This window comes from Electrophorus electricus, chromosome 10 (assembly GCF_041902795.1).
Source record: "Electrophorus electricus isolate QZ-2024a chromosome 10, ASM4190279v1, whole genome shotgun sequence".
Taxonomy (NCBI): Eukaryota; Metazoa; Chordata; class Actinopteri; order Gymnotiformes; family Gymnotidae; genus Electrophorus; species Electrophorus electricus.
This window is the reverse complement of record NC_137506.1, coordinates 19,699,704-19,718,769: the sequence shown is the minus strand read 5'-3', so window position 1 is coordinate 19,718,769 and position 19,066 is coordinate 19,699,704. Positions and strand designations below refer to the sequence as shown.

General features: G+C 42.3%; 1 protein-coding gene across 2 annotated transcripts in view; it reads right to left on the bottom strand.

Moving 5' to 3' along the window:
* Positions 1–6,258: 6,258 nt before the first annotated feature.
* Positions 6,259–19,066, bottom strand: part of pxdn (peroxidasin) — a 39,583-nt gene continuing 26,775 nt past the window's right edge. Inside the window, exons 13-24 of one of the 2 annotated variants that reach the window (XR_004776802.2) lie at positions 18,594–18,706; positions 18,289–18,445; positions 17,422–17,530; positions 15,839–15,996; positions 13,738–15,244; positions 13,439–13,573; positions 13,141–13,349; positions 11,505–11,619; positions 10,645–10,774; positions 9,758–9,871; positions 8,045–8,636; positions 6,259–7,651 (exon numbers count right to left, since the gene is read on the bottom strand). Coding sequence is in view for 1 of the 2 variants with exons in the window: in XM_027015356.3 (XP_026871157.3) it covers positions 8,502–8,636; positions 9,758–9,871; positions 10,645–10,774; positions 11,505–11,619; positions 13,141–13,349; positions 13,439–13,573; positions 13,738–15,244; positions 15,839–15,996; positions 17,422–17,530; positions 18,289–18,445; positions 18,594–18,706 (2,882 nt within the window). In the remaining variant the exon portion in view is untranslated. Of the gene's footprint in view, positions 8,637–9,757; positions 9,872–10,644; positions 10,775–11,504; positions 11,620–13,140; positions 13,350–13,438; positions 13,574–13,737; positions 15,245–15,838; positions 15,997–17,421; positions 17,531–18,288; positions 18,446–18,593; positions 18,707–19,066 lie in introns of both variants that reach the window. The other variant, XM_027015356.3, reaches the window with a different exon arrangement.

Sequence of the window (19,066 nt, the reverse complement as noted above, 5' to 3'; positions counted from 1 at the left end):
TGGGAGTGGCATATGTAGTTCCAAACAAGGTTGTTGAACGCAGTATTGTACCATGAAACATCAGTTTAGTCGTGCGATTCCTGCAAGTTACCTAATTCTTGTGTAGACGTGTTGCCTATTTAACAATAAAAGCATTTTGTATTCAGTGTATAACTTTGTAGTTATCGCTCATGATTCTAATCACAGTGTGGGATTTGTGACCCTTTTAAATAAGTCATATTATGGATCCATATTCGAATAAATTACTTGAGGTTAATGGTAGCAGTTCAATATTTGTAGAGTCACTGATATGTACTAGTCTGCTTGAAATAACTATGGGCATTCCTAAGTTCACTCCTCTTTGCTTGTGAAAATCACGGTGATGAAGGGTGGAAAAGCACAACATTTCCACCAATGAAGATGACTTTTTTATTATGGTATGTATTGTTCATTGCTCCTTAATGCAAATGTTACAAGTCATTATATCCAAGCAACATAGAAGCCAAACCTCTTGTTGTTTAATCAATACAGTGGACAGCTCATAGGATGGAGGTCAGAGACTGCATGCTCTGCATGGAGCACATTGTGAATAGACAGTGAAAGCTGTTGCCTATGGTCCTCCTTTCCCTTCACCAACAGAGGGCTGTGCATTTCTGTGGTATCTCTTCCTGTTGCCCTTAAAATACTGTATTTTTGACTCTTCTCCCCTAGAGGGCCCTAGAAAGCAATACCTAGAAAGCAATACTTTACTGCTCGACCTAAACATGCATTGTCTTTGCATTACTTGCTACTAAAAATTCTCCCATAAAAATTCTCTCATAAAGATGCTAAATTGTTCTTTGACTTAGCCTTCTTTATTTATCATTTCAACCATATGCAAGCATACAGTGAAATGAAATGATGTGTTTTCAGGGCAAGATGCATCTAGCATTTGAGATATGTTCTTCTACTTCATCTACATATGATTTTTCACTAACATTTGATGACTGAACACAGTGACACATTTGAGATACGTGTGAGCCACAGATATTTTTTTCTGAAAACGTCTTCTTTTGGTAGAATGATTAACAATTATTTCCCTTTGATGAAAATCATTCTTTTCATTTGTTATCTACTGCCCTAATTTAAAGTCTGGATCCCATTGCTGTGGGTTCACTATAGCCCTTGGCTTTTTCCCACCTATGATCAGACTCCTTCTGCTAGAACTGCTAAGAGACCCTTTTTTGAAGAGGGATGGCAGACGGCTTATGTGGAGCAGGACCCAGCTGAAGTTAGAGAGCAGGGCTCCCTCATCAGCTGGCTCTGTGCCCTCCAGATGGGGAGAAGAAAAACTGTGCGGCCTAATTGTGCAGCCTGGCTACAATTAAAGCCCGCACATGGAAGAGAAAGCATTTCTAGTTTTTCTCTTCAGTGCCAACATCATATTTGTACAACCTGCCCATTTGTTTTCAGGAAAGACATAGAGTCATGTTCTCTTGTCCAGCTGTTCTATGCACACACACACACACACACACACACACACACACACACACACACACACACACACACACACACACACAAATTTAGTGATATGGCTTGGCTTACTCTGAGCTCTGTTGTCTGACAGTATTGGCTGGCTAAATATTATTCTGTTTGAGAGTGTGGAGAAATGCTATGGACACATATATCAGAGCAGATGTGTCAACACAGCCATAGGCACACACAGTTCCATAGACACACAGTTCCATAGGCACACAAATGTCTTTAGTAAGGGGTCTACATTTATAAAAATTGCTCCCTGCCAAACACATAATGTTCTCCTGCCTTCTCCATTAGTTTAGATGATGCCTGTACTGTGATATAGTGCATGTCACACATATGCAACTTGTAAGGTTATGGAGATTCTGCTACATCTGACCCTGCAAAAGAGCTCTATTATATTCATATCTGAACATTTGGAATACATATATATGGAAGTGCTATTTAATTTGAAGAAACTTCCTGCTGTTGGTTTAATATATAGGTGAAAGAACCTCAACATTTCACATTCCAATAAATGATTGGGATGATCAGGTCCTAGTACCTTGTGTGTGTGTGTGTGTGTGTGTGTGTGTGTGATGGAGGTTTATGTCTGAGGATACTCCGAACCTCAGTCTGCTTATGAAGAGTGCTGGCAATAGGCTTGTTATCACTGGCATAAGCTGAACTCGGCTAGATTCAGCTATGGCGTGCAGGCCAGTTCATCATTCCTTAGATGAGAAGAATGTCTTTTTTCTTTTTTCAAAAACAACAGTGACTTCATGCCACTGCTCTGAGCTCACTATTGACCAGACACATTACTGTAAAGTTTCCCATTACTGTAAGGTTTTTGTCTGAGGGCTTTCTGGAAATGAAAGAATTGATCACGGATTACGTATGTGACCTCATTTCTGCAGTTGAAGTAAGAGGAAGTATTCTGTTTAGATAATTATTTTACTGTGCCATGGCAAGGATGGGTGTCATATCCATATAGCACCTTTCACAGCAAAAGCCAGATTTGAAGGATATCCCCCTTTTGGTCGGGTCTTTATCCATACATCTAAATTACTGTGGCATTAATATGGGAAAATTTAATTCATCCACTAACTGGAAAAGGCCACTTCATATTGGACACATGTTGCCTGGTCAGCATGTCAGACTTCAAGGCCATGTTTCAGTAGAGTTGAGACAGACTGCTTATAAAAAGAACATCCAACATGCAAACCTTACTTTCAAACATATAAGTAAGTAGATGCTGAGACAACATTCTTAGAGAGTACAATAAAAGAATCCAGAAGAGATTCAAGATAGGAAACCAAAACTATAGGCTGTGAAATTATATGAAGGACACATAGTGGCACATTATGCATAAAGTATACCAGGGAGAAGGAAGTATTTTACAAACAATACAAGTTGCATAATTTTTAGATGGTAAACAGTTTTCTAAATGAGACACTTGGTGAAAAACAATGACCCTGCTCCAAGTTTTCCCCAGGTGTTTCCAGCTGTTCCATTGTTGTTGACTGACTCCAGAACTATTAAATCACCTTCACATAGCTACACAAGTGCAACAGACTCAACAACAGTTATCAGAACATGGATAAGAGCAATTGTGCCACAAAATAGTTTTAGTTTGGTGTGATGAAATGGTTTCTGTACATCACTGTATCTACTTCCTGTAATGCTAAAGGCATCATTTGCAGAATTGTAACTCCCTTCTAACTCATTTTGGCTTTTGCAAAACCCAGAAAAATAGCTGTATGGAGAGTAATGCATCCCAAGAAAATCCAGCAGATGACCCATTAAAAAATAAAAATAAAATAGAGCAAAGACAAAAGCAACATGCTGACCCTCTGTAGGATACACTCAATGAGCACAGCTGGCAGCTGCCACCTGACTTTTCTACATGTTTATCAGCAAAGGGTAAAAAAGGCAAGCATTGGAAAAAGCAATGTAAAATGTAAAAGTTAAAAAACACACAAATGTAAGTGCATAGGAAGAAATTAATATAAAGTGGATGCAGAAAATAGCCAGCCTTCTGCATTTTACACACAGTGTAGATTTAATTTATAATAGCCATTTTTGCCCACCAAAATTGTTTGCATGTTTGAAAACGTATTAAAAATAAAATACTCATTTATATGTATTCAGACCCTTAACTCAATATTGCAAAAAACCCAATAAAAAACTCCAACTATTAGTAGCAGTTACAGGTGTAAGTCTTCTTGGTTAAGTCTCTATGTGCTTTGTACACCTGGCATTTATTATTTCTAGCATATCCTCTGACGCTGACAGACAGAATGGGAAGCATCTGAATTCTGATCTTCAAGTCTAACTGTTCTATGGAATCTTGTCCTGAAGCCACTCCAGTATTGTTTGTGGCTGTATACATCTGGTTATCACTGAAGGTGAAGCATTGTCCCAGTCTGAGGTCACTCACAATCTGGAGTAGGCTTTGTTGAAGGACCTCTCTATTTGGCTACATTCATCCTTCCCAGAAATTTTGACCAGTGTCCCTGTTCCTAAGAAACACCCTGGTATGATACTGCCACTACCATGCTTCACTGTAAAGATGGTATTAGCCAGGTGACTTGTGCTTGGAATTCTATTCCAAGAGTTAAATTTTTGATTCAACAGACAAGATAATTTTTTCCTCATGCGCTGTCCTTTAAATTCTGTTTGGCAAAGTGTACCCAGGCAGTTATATTGGCTTTTTCTCAAGAGTGCTTTCCATTTGTATAGTGCTGCTGAGCTGGTTATCTGTTTGGCAGGTTCTCCCATCTTTGCAGAGTATGTCTGAAGCTTTGTTAAGCTTTGTTAGAGTAACCATTGGGCTCATTGTTACCTCCCTGATCCTGGTCATCCTTGGCTGGTTACTCATTTCAGTTGGACAGCCATCTCTAGGAAGAGTCCTGGCAGTTCCAAGGTTATTCCATTTCAATTATTGGGGCCACTATTTTTCTGGGAGCTTTATACCCTTGCCCAGATCTGTGCCTCAGCATAGGTCTATGCAGAGCTCCTTAGACTTCATGGCTGAGGTTTTGTCTTGACATGCAATCTGAATTGTGGAACCTCATATGCACAGGCATGTACTTTTCTAACTATGTCCAATTAATCCAGTTTTCCACAGGTGGACTCTATTCAATTCCACAGACGTGCCAAGGATAATTAAAGCAAACAGAATGCACCTGACCTCAGTTTGGAGTGCCTGAATCCTTAAAAAAAAGAGAAATTCCATGTGTTGATAATTAATACATATTCCAACCTTTCTACACACTTGTTTTCTCATTGTCATTATGGATAATTTGAAGTAGATTGAAGGGAACAACGTCAGTTTTATTCATTCATAATGCAATCTAGAACACAATAAAATGTACAAAAAGTGAAAGGGCTTGAATGCTTTCTGAATTCACTGTCACTGTGAGTGACTGTTTGTCTGTCTGTATGCCTGGCCATGAAATTTAGAAGACTTCCTCTGGTAATAGTGTGCATGTCCCATGTTGCCTTCATGAATGATTTTTCCTTACTAAGTCTAGGAAGCGCTTTTAAAATCCAGCTCACTATTGAAAAACTAACTTCTATGTCCAATTTCCATTGCCCTGCCTGTTTGGCTTGGAGTTATTTTTCACTCCCCTGCCAGTGGAGAGTAGAACTCCAACACCAAAGTTGCAGTGTGGAGCACGGAGAGTCAGGGAGATCCAGGATTGGAATAGGGGTCTTTTCATTGTAAACATTACATACTGCCATTGGAATTTATGTAGTTATGTATTTGCAATCCTCTTTAAAGAACTTTAAACATAACCAGGGATTTCAGAACAGTAAAGAACCCAAGATAAAATCAAGGGCATGATACTGAATGAAGAACCAACAGTCAGTAACTAGGAACTACCATATTCAAAAACTTTAACAGTTACTAACTTTCATATTGTTTGTGAACAATGAAGAATACCTCTGCTGTTTGGACTCACGGGGGGAGGGGGGTGGAAAAGTTTAGAATCTGCAGTTTCCAGAGTGAATATGCAGTTTGACGTAAACAAACGTGTTAGCAAATTTTTGACTGTGGAATCCCTATCTCTAGACTGATTAGGGCGAAAGTGAATGTGTCCAAGTGTAATCAATTATTAAAGTTAATGGTTCGTTATTTTCTTTTTAGGCTCTAGTTTATCTTATATGCCATATAGTGCTGGGACCTCATAATTGTAAAATGTTGTGCTTCATACCGAAGCCTTTGTGAACTTTGTGAACTAGAAGAAGAAGAGAAAGAAAACAACCTGCAGCTGGATCCTGTTAAGAAGTCCATTTTTATCTGGTCTATGTATATATTTGTCGCTTTGGTTATATGACAGTAACAATTGTGTCTTGATGAAAAGAACTGCTTTGCTTAGTAAGATCATGGTAAACTTGCATCTATAAAAAGTATGTTTATAGGTCTACAGCTAATAGAAATAGAAACCCCATTAAGACCACCTGGCTTTGTAATGCATCAGTAAATGAGACACACAGAACAGCCTTAACAGCCTTTTCCTGGACACTATAATGAAATTTGGGGAGGGTGAACATGTTCATATTTAAGTCAGTTAAACAGTAGCGATATGAGGGGGTCGGTACTGCCCTCTTCCTTCACGTGTTGTGTGCAAACAAACAAACGTCCTGAAACAAAAATTGAGAAATAAACTTTAGTTTAGCTTCCACCATTTTAAGAAAAATGTCCGTAGGATTGATTTTATTTACTTTTGACCAAAGTGATCAAAGTGTGTTTTACACAATTACATGTTTTTAATGTCAAATAAAATGTCTGTTCTTTTTATTACTGTTGAGAGGCATACAATAATACAGTGCAAACAGTCTTTGGCAGAAATACAATACAACATATCAGGCAAATCTCTCAGAGTACTTGCTTCAGTTTTGTCAGCCTTGTGGGGCATTGCATGGAAAACCGGTCCAGACTGAGGCAGAGTACAGAGAGCAGGCTGCAGGGCAACATTACATTGGAGGTTGGGTCCATAGGGACCCAGATGAACAGATATTTTGACCCAATAGTTGGGGGCTAGAAGGAAGAACCATCAACCAATCATACAAAAAACCAAAACACATAAACATGAACTAAAGCAAAGCTGCTTGGATGTAAAGCTGTGCCAGTAATACAGTTACACACTCTCAATCGTATTATCTTGTTAATTTTTGTCCCCAAGCAGGGACAAAAAAACAAAACAAACTAAGTAAAAAACAACACCAAAAACAAACACAAATAATGCACAAGACAGTGGTATAGCAGAACTGCAAACTTAAGTGAGTGTGGTCTGTTTATGTGCCTGTGAGTAAATCTTTGATTCTCAGATATTTTTATGGGTTATATTACTTAAAAAAAGGAAAAACACACTTTTTTCCTGATATCTCTCCCTCCCTACTCTTCCATATGGCTTTTTGATTATGAGGTCAGAGAGCATCATTCTCACAAATGTGACATCGGCATTGTTCACATGCCACTTGAAAACTCTGGAGACCACAACGAAATGTTCTTAATATCCAAAGACAAGGCAGCAGTAGAGACAATGAAAAATGTCTGCAAGTCACGGTACATGTGATTAGAGTGTGAGATTAAAGACAGAGAGAGAGAAGGGGAGAGAACACGAGAATTGATCCATATTCTTTCAGGCCACCATACGCTTGCATAATCCTCTATTTCTTTAAGGAAACTTTTAATGGTACAGTGAAATGTAACAGACTTCTCCGTGGCCCTGGTTTGGCAGGGGGGTGGAGCTGAGGGTGGATGGGGTAGCAAGGGGGTGGAGCTATGTCTCCAGGAAAAGCAAAAGGCAAACCACTAAAATAACTTTGGACAACTAACAATGTTGACAAGAGTGTGTGAGCCTTGTGCCGCATAGAGACCAGGCCCTGTGTGGTTAACGTCCTTCTTCAACAGTGCTGAGAGAGCCTATTCAAACAGGAAATCATATCTTTCTGGAATAGACCAGAAAGACTATGCTGGATAGCACAGCAAGATGTCAGAGAGCATTTTTTAACTACCAATGTAAGAACATGATGTAAGTTCAATTAGACAACAAAGGGCTACAAATAGATCTTTATTTCAACTGCCACACCTTAAGCCCTTGTAAGCCCTCTTTTATTGTCAGGAAAAAATGCCTGATGTCAACCAGCACATGCCAGATGATATCTGAAAATGAACATTTGGTGATCAGTAGACTTTCTTCAATTACATTTTTTCCCCCATAAGATTTTCACATTATCTTCACATACAAGAGGCTGATACAAAGTGGGTGGTATGTGTAATACGTATATATTCAATAAATGATATAAAGCACCATAATCATTTAATAAAAGCTGGAGTAACACATTTCAATCTTTTTTTAATATACAATGTCTTCTGAGTAAATATAAAACTAGGAACACACTGAGGCACATAATGGCACATAATGAGTGTAAATAACATTTTACTTTATGTGTAAAAAACATTGAAAAGGTACAAAACAATACTTTTAAGGATGATTAAACTAAATATGTGTCATTAACGTAAGGGAAGTAGCACCATTTATCTGGCATCACTAACCTGAGAATGCTTTTTAGAGACTACATGGCTGATAATGGTTTATCTGTAGGATCCATTTCAATCTTGTTTTGCAATGTAATCCTCTCCTCTTCAGTGCATGCATTAGGGTAGCATCTGTCAGGCCAACACTTCTGCTGGCTGCTACAGGTCTCTGGTCCCTTCGTTCAGGCCTGATGGAGGAATAAAGCATCCTCAATGCAGTCCCTCTTCATCCATTCATCCATCCGTTATATTAAAGGCTGATAATATGGCAACTTCTCTGCATTTATCAGAGCTGAAGCCATGTCTGGTGAACTAGGAGGAAAAACAAAAGAAAACAAACAAACAAACAAACAAACAAACAAAAAACCCAACAACAACAACAAAAAAGAAAAGGCGGTGTTTGCATATGGTGGGCCGCAAGGGATGGCCGGTGTCAGTTGGGTCTCTCTAGGATGCTTTTGTGGGGGTCCTGAGGTTATACATTGTGTGTTGTGGCCTGCTGTTTCGATGGCTGGTCAAGGCACACAGGACAGCAAGCACCTTTCAGTGTCTCAGGGGTGGGACATGCAGCCAGGGGACACTTCTCCACGAAGCATGTCACTTGGGCCTCCTGTAGGCACGAGGAAGGGGGAGAAGGTTGGGGGTGAAGGCGATGGTGTGTGGGGGCAAAGACAAAACTTAATGTGATTCTTTTCCCAGTCATTATGTGCCACTGCCTTCTTTACTGTTATTCCTGAGAGGATATAATGAGCAGATTTTACAGCCAAGTAAAGCCAGACAAAACTTCTGCTTGTCTTAGCGATGAGACAAAGATACAAGTTATTCGGGGAGAAACTGACAAGGGAAAAGGTGAAGAATCGTTTGGGCACCAGTTGAAAAGAATGTCGCTTGGCACGCTGGTCTAACTCCTTGCCGGGAGCAGAGAACAAAAGTGAGAGTGTGTGCCAGACAGGGAGAAGGCTGCTACCCAGTCCGAAACACACCAGTGTGAGGCTGGCAGGAGGCTGGCATGGGAAGATAAAAGCTCCACTGAGCCAATGGCATTTGGTGTGTCTGCTGCAAGATAAACTCCTAGTAGAAAGGCAGAGTGGGCTAGGACATATCTCAGGGGATGGTCCCCAATTTTTTTTAATTTTTGTTTTTTTAAGTTGGCTGAGTCATATCTGATTTATGACATATGTCTGTGACTCAGATTCCAGGCAACAAGCACTACTGAAAAAGTATCATCTCACTAATTTGGGGAAGGGGAGTGTTTGTTTCAAATACATGCAAAACTAAATACATTTAATGCCTTTTTCTTTTACGAATGGTGCACATTTTAAACCTGGAAATTTCAGGACAACACCATAATGCCCCATGGTGGTGTTTGCTTTGTCTGATGTCACAGTGGTGTCTGTTATTTTCCTGACAGACACCTGATTAATCCAATTAGCTGAAGCAGACCTAGCCTTTTACATGCCCTTCCACAGGTACAGGTCATTAGTGCTTCTTATCCTGTCCTCAATGTCACATGGTGGCCCATAAACACTGGCTCTGCTGTTGAACGACAAGACTGGCTGAACCTAGGAATATTCAGTGAAATGCCTCATTGCCAGAATATGTAAAGTACACAAAGCTAATAACAGACACGCTGTTAAATGACCTCTGTCATTTAATGACCACTGACAGTCTGACATTTTAATGACTAGATTCTGAGAGGTGTGATGCATGCAGGGAGGGTTGCCTACATACTCTGCACTTGCAGGTGGTACAGGGGTCCTTCCTCCAGTTGGCGCCGTCTGCCCGCTGCCGACCCTCATCGTCAGTGCAGCCTGCCTCACTCAGACGGCTTTCAAGTCTCTGGATCTGTGGGGTAGAGGCCATGTGGCACAGTGAAGCGCACTACCTTGCCACCGCCCCTTGTTTTGGAGCTGGTCACAGAATCAGCACTGGGGACATCTGGCTCCATTAAACAGCTGCTTCGGGATGTGGCCGGGCAGTGCTGACTGATCCAGTCATTATTTGTGCTTGAGTTACTGGTGCTCAGAGCAGAAAAAAAACATCTGTATGCAATTTCCCTGAGTCCAAGCCGAAGTGGCAGAGGAGAAAAGTTAAGGCAAATCACTGTATATGTCTTTGGTTAAAAGGCTGAAAATAAAAATAATATTTTTGAAGTCCCTAGTCGCTGATGTTTAAGGCTGTGCTGTAAGTTACAGATGTATTAAATCTCTGATGCCTTAATTAAAGCCATGTGTTTGGAATGTAGATTTGCCTACAGCACGGACCAACTCATCTTAAACTCTGCAAATGTGTATTATCTGATACAGATATGGATATCCTATTTCAGTTCAAACAGCACCAATGACATCTACTCTCTAGAGCATTCAGATTTGACGCAATTCTAAATTGGCATGGTTTCCCAATTAAACCTCATTTTATGTTCTGACATATGCTTGCTGCTATGCAGAAAGAGATGTAGTAAATTAGGATTTGGGTCTAGATGTATAGAAATCACTGTACAATAGTTGAGCACACACTGACTGCTATTGCTTGTTATGAAGCAGCTCAAGCAGGAAGGCATGTGTTTATCATAAAGGCTTAAAGAGAACCCCACTGTGGGACAGGTGGGTCAGTATTACCTGCTTTCGTAAACTAGAGATGGTCTTCTGCATGTCCACAACAAAGTCCTGGAACTCATTTAGGGAGGATTCAGTGCTCGACTTCGATGAGAGAGTTACATTCACAAATGTGCTGTCGTCACTAACAAAGCTGAAAAACAACATATATTCATTTTAGATAGCATTATAGATGTTGTTATAGATAACAACAGCTTTGTGAGTTTTTTCATTTTAGTTCCATTATCTCAAAGTGCTTTACATATGCAAAATTACACATTTAAGTATACGATATATTAATAACACAATACTACAAAGAAATACATATAAAAATTATTTAAAAGCCATAAATACCATAGACCATCTTAAAAAAGTAAGTATATTTTTAAATCTGGATTTAAAAGAACTTAGAAAGCTTGCAAACCTAATGATTTGTAAAAAAGTGGGTTGGTGTTTAGGAAGTATATACGATTAAAGGTGATAAAGTGGCAGGTGATCTTAGGGACTAGCAGGAACCCTGCCTCTTTTAGTGGAAATGGCTGAGTCAGTGTAAACTACATGACCATAGTGTGCTATGATTTTCTTTTCCTGGTACTGATGTGGTTGCTGCATTTTTATCTGAAGCTCACTTAGAGAACAGCAGGCCAACCAGCCAGTAATCAGGCAGTAAAACCTTGCAGGAGGTCTAATCTACATATACAGGTGTGCACTTGTTTTTCAGTGACAACATAAGCTTATCACACATTTTATTCAAGATATTTTTTAAATAGATAATAGGCAGGTTTAGAGAGGTGACCTAATGCGACTGAAATGTTAAAAACCAACATCAAGGGTCATTCTGAGCAGTTACCTTACTTGGAGTAAAAGTACAAACTGAGATTTACCTGTAATCATCCTTGAGCTTTTTAGAAGGTTGCTCTCCTGTGTAGCTATGATCCACTGACCTGCGACCTCTAAAGTGGTAGGACAGGGCATTGAACTGACCTTTGGTGCGGCAGTCTGTGGGTTTAACCATAGTTGTATTTTGAGAGCAGGAAAAAAACAACACTCCTCGTATGTAACATCAGACATACAGGATATGTCAATTCTCAACAACAACAACAAAAACCCACAACAGCATTTCTTATCCAGAACACCAACTACCAGTACAGCTCTTTTGCTCAAAGGTGAGTCTGTGGAGGTAATTTGACTGAACTTAAAAGAACTGGCAACACTGCCCACACTGTACTCAAACCAGGGGATAGAGAAATCATTTGAAATCATTGGGTGCAGATCTTCAAATGTCCTTTAAGGGTGTTCTGCATGTATAAGATCTGTCCATCATCTACACAAAGCTTGTGAGTATGTAGCCACTGCTTTAACATGGTACACCCATACAAAGGAGCTTGTCTGAACAGATCAGCATAATAAAGGCACTTATGTAAGTGGAACATGAAAGAGCCTTCTGTTAGCAACAGGTCCTTTAGTTAGACCACTAACACAGAAAAGACAAAATTTAAAGTCATCTTTGAAGTTAAAGAACAAATCCTCCTATAATTGACTCTATTAAAGGAGGATTTATATGTTTAAACATAAATCAAGTACTATTTGTTGACCATGATTAAAGTGACATGTATGATTAAAGTGCCATAAAGTGAATTAGACTACATCCGAAATGATGTATCTGACTAAATCATAGCATATTAATGCATTAGTAAATGTTTTTGAAGTTGCCATTCTTGGTATTTGTCTTTGCTGGGAAACACTTCATTGAAAAACATCTTTGCTAAACTATGTTTAAGCTTGAACTCGAATTTTTAATCTGCATAACCAATACTGGATTTATAACCAAATTCATTTACTTCATGACCCTGAAAAAGTTCGACATATGCAATTAAGGCATATGTAATAAATATAGCATATCTTAAATGCTCACATAACATATCTGGCAATAAACCTGACAGTTCCATCGGGTGCTGCAACAGTCTAAATGAGAGTATGAAGGGCTGAGTAGTAGCTGGGAGCTACTACAGTAATGGCACGGTAATTGGCTAATTAACTGTAATTACTCATGCTCAAAATTTGCCAAATTTAACAAGGAGCCAAAATTAACAGGGATTTTAAACACTTAATTATGCTCAAGGAAACGACTCATTTAATACAACTATGGCACTTATTATTGAAACTAATCTTTATGCACACATTCATTATACTAAGCACCCACATTAAACTTCCTTTTAAAGAATTAAGGGTATTCTAAACATGGTATTATATCCACAGCTACAAATTCTGGCCTAGTCCCACTGCTTTGCTAACACTATGTGATGATATTCTTAGATCAATATTTTGTCAAGTGTAACTTGAAACATGGGGCGTTAACTAGACAGCTTTAATCATTACAACTAACATTTAATTCTGTAATAAGACTATATGATCCCCTATGAGAAGTCATTACACAATGACTAATATCTAATCATGGAAAAAGTGGTCACACGATATCAGGAAGTGCTCGTCAGTCTGTGCAGTCTGCAGCATCCATACCTTCACAGCAATCCTGCCACAGTCGCAGGTCAATCTTGGGGACATCATCACAGCTTCCATAGCCATGGGGGAATTCTGCCACACTGAAGACGTCTGACTGGGTGCGTGTGATGTTGTCCCCATTGTCACACAGCACCCGAGTGAGAGACGCTTGCTTCAGCTGTGTCAACTGAGCCGGGGTAAAGACGCCAGGGTTCTCATACCAGAACCTTGACAAACAGCAATTGGGCCAGTATGAAACCTCTCTTACAGATGCAGCTGTGCCTAAGAGATTTATTCAGTAGTCAAGAGAGTTCACCTGTCGCCATCTCTAACTCGTTTAAACTGGGTGGTCAGCAGACACATGAGGGTGGGTCCCAGTCTGCTACCAGGGACAAGGTCCTCGGCCATTAGAGCGGGGAACAGATCAATGTTCAGGGGTGTTCCATAGAGCCTGGGAACAGTGTGAACACAGTTTGGAGTGAAGCTACTCAAACATACTTCATTGTGAACAGGTCACACAGCAGACTCCATCTGTCATCTACATAGCTGACTCAATCTCCATCTACACAGCTGACTCCATCTTCATCTATACTGCTGAATCCATCACTCACTTACCTCTGCAGCTTCTCCCGAACGGTGGGACTGCGAATCTCGTTCCTCAAGTCATCGAATGTCTGGGCAGAGCTGAGGTTGCAGAAGACCCTGTAGTCGTTGTAGGGAGGGATGCCATGGTCACGCCCCCTCTGGATGTTCATAGCGGCGAGGTCGAGGGCCACCGTGTGTGCCATGGAGAACAGGCGCTCGGTCAGCTCCTTGTTCAGCAGCTGCGTGGGCACGCGCATCTTGCCCGCCACGCCAAACAGGCCACGCAGGAGTGGGTCGATGCCACCCTCGTTCACCACGCGGAAGGGTGAGAAGAAGGCCTTATGCAGCGGGATGTGGCCCTGCTGAATGGGTTGGAAGTTCTCATCTAGCCGGTACAGGATGGGGTTGATAAGGGTGTGTCCGAAGCGGAATGCGGCGGTGGCGAAGGCGTTAAAGATGCCGGCGTTGACGTTGGGGTCGTAGCCGTGGTATTCGCCCAGCAGCTTCATGCCTGCTTGGCCCAGGATCTTTGGCAGCCAGTGGCTGTAGGTGATGTGCTGCATCTGGGCGCCCACGATCTTTCGCGCCTCGTGATAGATGGTGTCGCCATCCCAGTGCGGGTTGAGGCGCAGGAGCTCGCCGGCGATGCGGTTGTGCTCACGCATCCACGCAGTGTGCATGGCAGTGAGGGCCAGCTGCTCGTTGGCGCGATGGTCACCGGCCAGGAAGCACGGGATGGGGCTCTCGTTTTCGTCACGCATGCACTCAGTGGGTGGGCCCGTGGCGAAGGGCAACAAGGGCTTGCCCGTGCGCTGGACAATGCCCTGCCGCAAAAGGCCGCGGTGGCCGGCCAGGTCGCGGACCTCTTCTGCCTCGTGCTGTGAGCTACCGTACACGTTGGAGGCGTCGATGTAGGATGTGAGCTGGTTGATCTGCTCGCGTGGGTACACAGAGTTCATGAGCAGTGAGGTCATCCCGCTCCCGCACACCGGGCTGGAGCGCACGAAGAACATGCAGCGTGCGCTGCCACTGCGTCGCCCACGCGGGTCATCTGGCGGGAACATTACGGGGAAGCAGGGCGGGTCATTGGTGCACACTGCCGTGCACAGCTGCCCATCGGAGAAGCGCGACTGGCTGAGTGCCACCACCGTTGAGTCCAGGTCATGGTCCAGGAACTGGCCCCACTGCATCAGCATGTGGGTGTACCGCTCATCGGGCGTAATGGTGTCCGTGCCCACCATGGTGGTGGAGACCAAGCGTGGCAGGGGCAGGGCGTAGCCGTTGTGCCGCCTATTGGTGGTGCCACGTGGCAGGTTGAAACCGTTGTCGTAAACAGACTTCAACAGGCGCTCAAAGGCAGTGAGCGAGGCACCCCACATTGGGTGCTGCAGGTTGTTGCAGGTGCCGTCGTGGCTGCGGTACTTCTGGTGGAAGCAGATGTCCGAGCAGTTGTTGATGCGGCGGTGGGTCTTGCAGCCCGACAGGTTAGCAATCATCTCCAAGAAGCGTGGTGACACCAGGTCATTGTAGCGGAAAGCTAGTCATGTGGAAAAAAGAATGAAAATTAAGCATATTTGCCCTAGCTGTAACATGCATTTGAAACGCCATGTTTCAACCTGAAAGTTCTCCAGTAGGGAAACATGAACTATGGATGTGAACTGTCAGCTGAGGTTAACAATGACCCTCCCCACAAAACTTAACTACTTTGTTCAGTCTGCTTGTGGGGAGACTCAGCTTACTAATAATGCTTTATTGCTTTCATTTTCATAACCTGCATTTGAGAGGTGCGAAATGATGTGTAAAATGATAACCTAAGTTACTGAAGCCCCAGCTCTTCAGCACTAAGGAACCATAAATGTCTGTGCTTGCTTGCTGACCATGATAGTCTGGCTGGTGTCATGAGTAATAAAAACAGGGAGGCTTCTTCTTGACAGTACAAAGCGCTCCAGTGGCCAAAGAGTCTGACATTAAAAAAAAACAAAACACTCCAGGCTCACTGCTCTTTTAAGCACAACTAGACATTTGAATTGCTGTGCAAGGGTAAATCGCAGATGGAATTTTTGCAGTTTCTTTTAACAAACCAAAGCCAAAGAAACTTGGTCCTAACAAAGTTCGGAACGGTCTGTTATACCTGTTCCATTGGTGTCCACCATCAGTCCTTGGTTGACATGGCCCTGAATGAGGAGGAGGGTTTGCTCGAAGATCTCCCCTGCCCGGGCCTGCTCCACGGTGTAGGGGTCTCGCGGGTAGCGGAACAGCGCCAGCAGCTCAGCGGGCGTGCGGGGCGAGCTGGCCAAACAGGGCGACAAAACATAGACTTCAACAGAAAGTACAAAGTACATTCCTTTTCATTACATAGGCATGTTAACATTTTTGTCACCTTAAAATCTTGATTGTAATTCACTGGTGACATCACAGACATGATTGTACGTTTTTGTAGCGCGACTGTAATTCACTGGTGAAATTGCAATCCCTCAATCAAGAAGAACTCCAGCCTTTTCCATTCAGAATCATTTATTTATCACATATCATTTATCACCACGTTAATAGTGGTTATCAAACTTAGACATGCTCCTTTGTTCATAAGATGTGCTCCAGGCCATTTTATTGTATATTAACACACACACACACACACACACACACACACACACACACACACACACACACACACACACACACACAGTCCTTTGTTTAAACGACAAGTGATAGATTGCCACTGAATGAAAGCTTGCTATTAGTGAGCATGCGTTCATTAGCGCTGATTGGAACTAAGTGGAGCTGGTCTGTGCCCAGCCCTCCCTCTCACCATGAAGATATTCACCAGCCCTGTAGTCCACCAAAGTGGTCCTGGCATTCGTTTACTTCACACACACTACCAGTGTGTCCCTATAGCTGGAGAACAAACGGACACCCCAGTACACCAAGTCGCCAGACAGCTATCACCAGCGCTCTGGACTGTTAGACTTCGGCTGAAGTTAAGTTAGGCTGATGGTGTGCAGTGCTCTGATTCAGGAGACTTGATGCGTTTCTTTGAAACGTGCACTAAATGATGGTCGAGCAGTCCAAAAACTCAGATATTAAATTGCTGATCTGTTCATTTGATCTGTTCAATTTAATCCCCTCTAGATACAGTGCTGTGAAACAAAGCCAATAAAGGTTACTCTTACGGATATATCTAAAACACCAGAAATAATGTTATTTCTGTCACTAAGTACTAAATAAACAACAGTGAGCATTTCACTGCAGGCTTTAGCATGACTTTTATGGATATGTTCGGCAGGGAGGTGTGCTATTCATTCTGGAACCTGTGCAGTGCAGTCTGCACTGATACACCTGCTTTCATTGCTCATGTGCTCAAGTGTTTCTATTACTTTGGCAGTTAGTTTGGCAACCCTTCTTCCCTGGGAATAAAGCCCCGAACCAAATCTTCAGCGGACATTTCCTTATATACACAAACACTGTCGATGATCCTGTGAAAGCTGGCATGCTTCCTAACACAGCAAGCACACAGCCACAGTTGACAGAGCCTGAGCTGAAGCTTTCCGTTCCGGTAACTAGACAGGAATCATGACAGTGGAAAGTGTCTTAAGCCAAGGCACACTCTGGCTCACTAAATTCCTGACGTATTACCTTACCTTAGTGTGACAGAAGATTTTTTTTTTTTTAAATAAACGTCTAAGTGACGCATGACAGTAGCTGGAGCTGTGGGCTTACCCACTGAAGAGGCGTCTCCTGGTGGAGTCTATCGCGCTGTCCACACTGTGGATGGCCTCTTGGAGAGATGTGGAGACAAACGGATCACCCTCCCTGCTCACTGGTGGGACTGGAGAGAGAGGGAGAGATGTACCCACACTCAGAAGCACAGGAGGGGAGATATGTGTTCATGGACTGAGGAGATGAGAAGCACTGGATAAGAGTACTCTGTGACAGACAAGCAGAATATGAATCCTGTTTACACTTTTCTGCATTGTTCACTCGTATTACAGAGAGAAGCTGCTATCAAACATCTTGAAGGGTTTCATACAGAAAATTGCTGTCTTTCTTTTTTTTTTGGAGTGGAGGGGGTACGTAATGAATGACTCCTAAAGAGAGGCTTAGTATGATCCACAGCCTGATGTGTCTATTCATAACCTCAAGCTTGGGAGAATAGGACATTAACAGAGCCATTTAACAAAACAGGTTTAGAGTGGATGGGCCTAAAAGCACAGGTCTGTGCCAAAGCAGTCAAGAAAGCAGCCACACAGTAGATCACTCTTTTAGGAGTTACTAAAAAGGACTTAAAAGAGTAAAGCAGCAAAGTATCCCTACATATACAAAGTATAAAGTTCAGTCAGTGATCAGTCTTATAGCTAGCACCACATTGTACTTGATTGGAAATAATGTTTATCATTACGAATATCCTTCATTTCAAATGAACATCATAATTTGAAATCAGTAGATTAAAATGCTTAATGCAAAGTGCAAATATGGTTCCAACAGGCCAAGAAAATGCCACTAGTAGGCAGATTGAAGGGAAGCTGAAGGGCGCAGGAGGTGAATGGACCATTAGAGGCAGGAAGGCAGCGCCAACTCTTGATCTACCTTGCACTGTTAGCACCATGCTAACCGAGGAGTAGCCAATGGAGTTCCGAGCGACACACTCATAACGCCCCCGATCGGCAAGGCCCACATCATGCACCTCCAGATAGCCATCAGGACTGATGTGGAACTTGCCACTCTCAGTGACCTGAACACCATCCTGCAGGTTGGAGAGAAAGAAAAAGAGAGAGAGAGAGAGAGAGAGAGAGTTGTTAAAAACATGCCGCTGCTAGAACTAAGAACACAGCTGTGTGAGCACTGCAGCACTGGAGGACACTGAGTCTGGACAATGGGGTGAGCTCTGTCACCTTGTTCCAGGTGAGTACAGGTGTGGGCTCTCCCTGAGCACTGCAGGGAATCTGGACATCAGTGCCAGACTCCACCGTCATGTCCCTTGGAGCATTTGTGAAAACAGGCGTTACTGATGATTTAAAAACATGTGTTAATGATTACAGAGTGCAAAACAAACAAACAAGCAAGCAAACACACGCACATTTTTAAAAAGCACTTGGGCTGAAGCTGTACATATCACAGCAGGTGATGGTGCCCATTTCGATTCTTATAAGTTAGGTCATAAGAATGAGGTGTCTCTGAAGAGGTGTAAATCATCAGGGATACACTCAACTAAGCAGAATTAAACTCATCTGGATTGTGACAAAAAGAACCTGTAACAGTAGCACAATGTGTGTGAAATGTATGTAAACCTTCTGTTCATCCCGCTCTGTAACTTTTTTCTTCTACAACTTCAAATCAGCAGAAAGAAGAAGCAACAATCATCTTC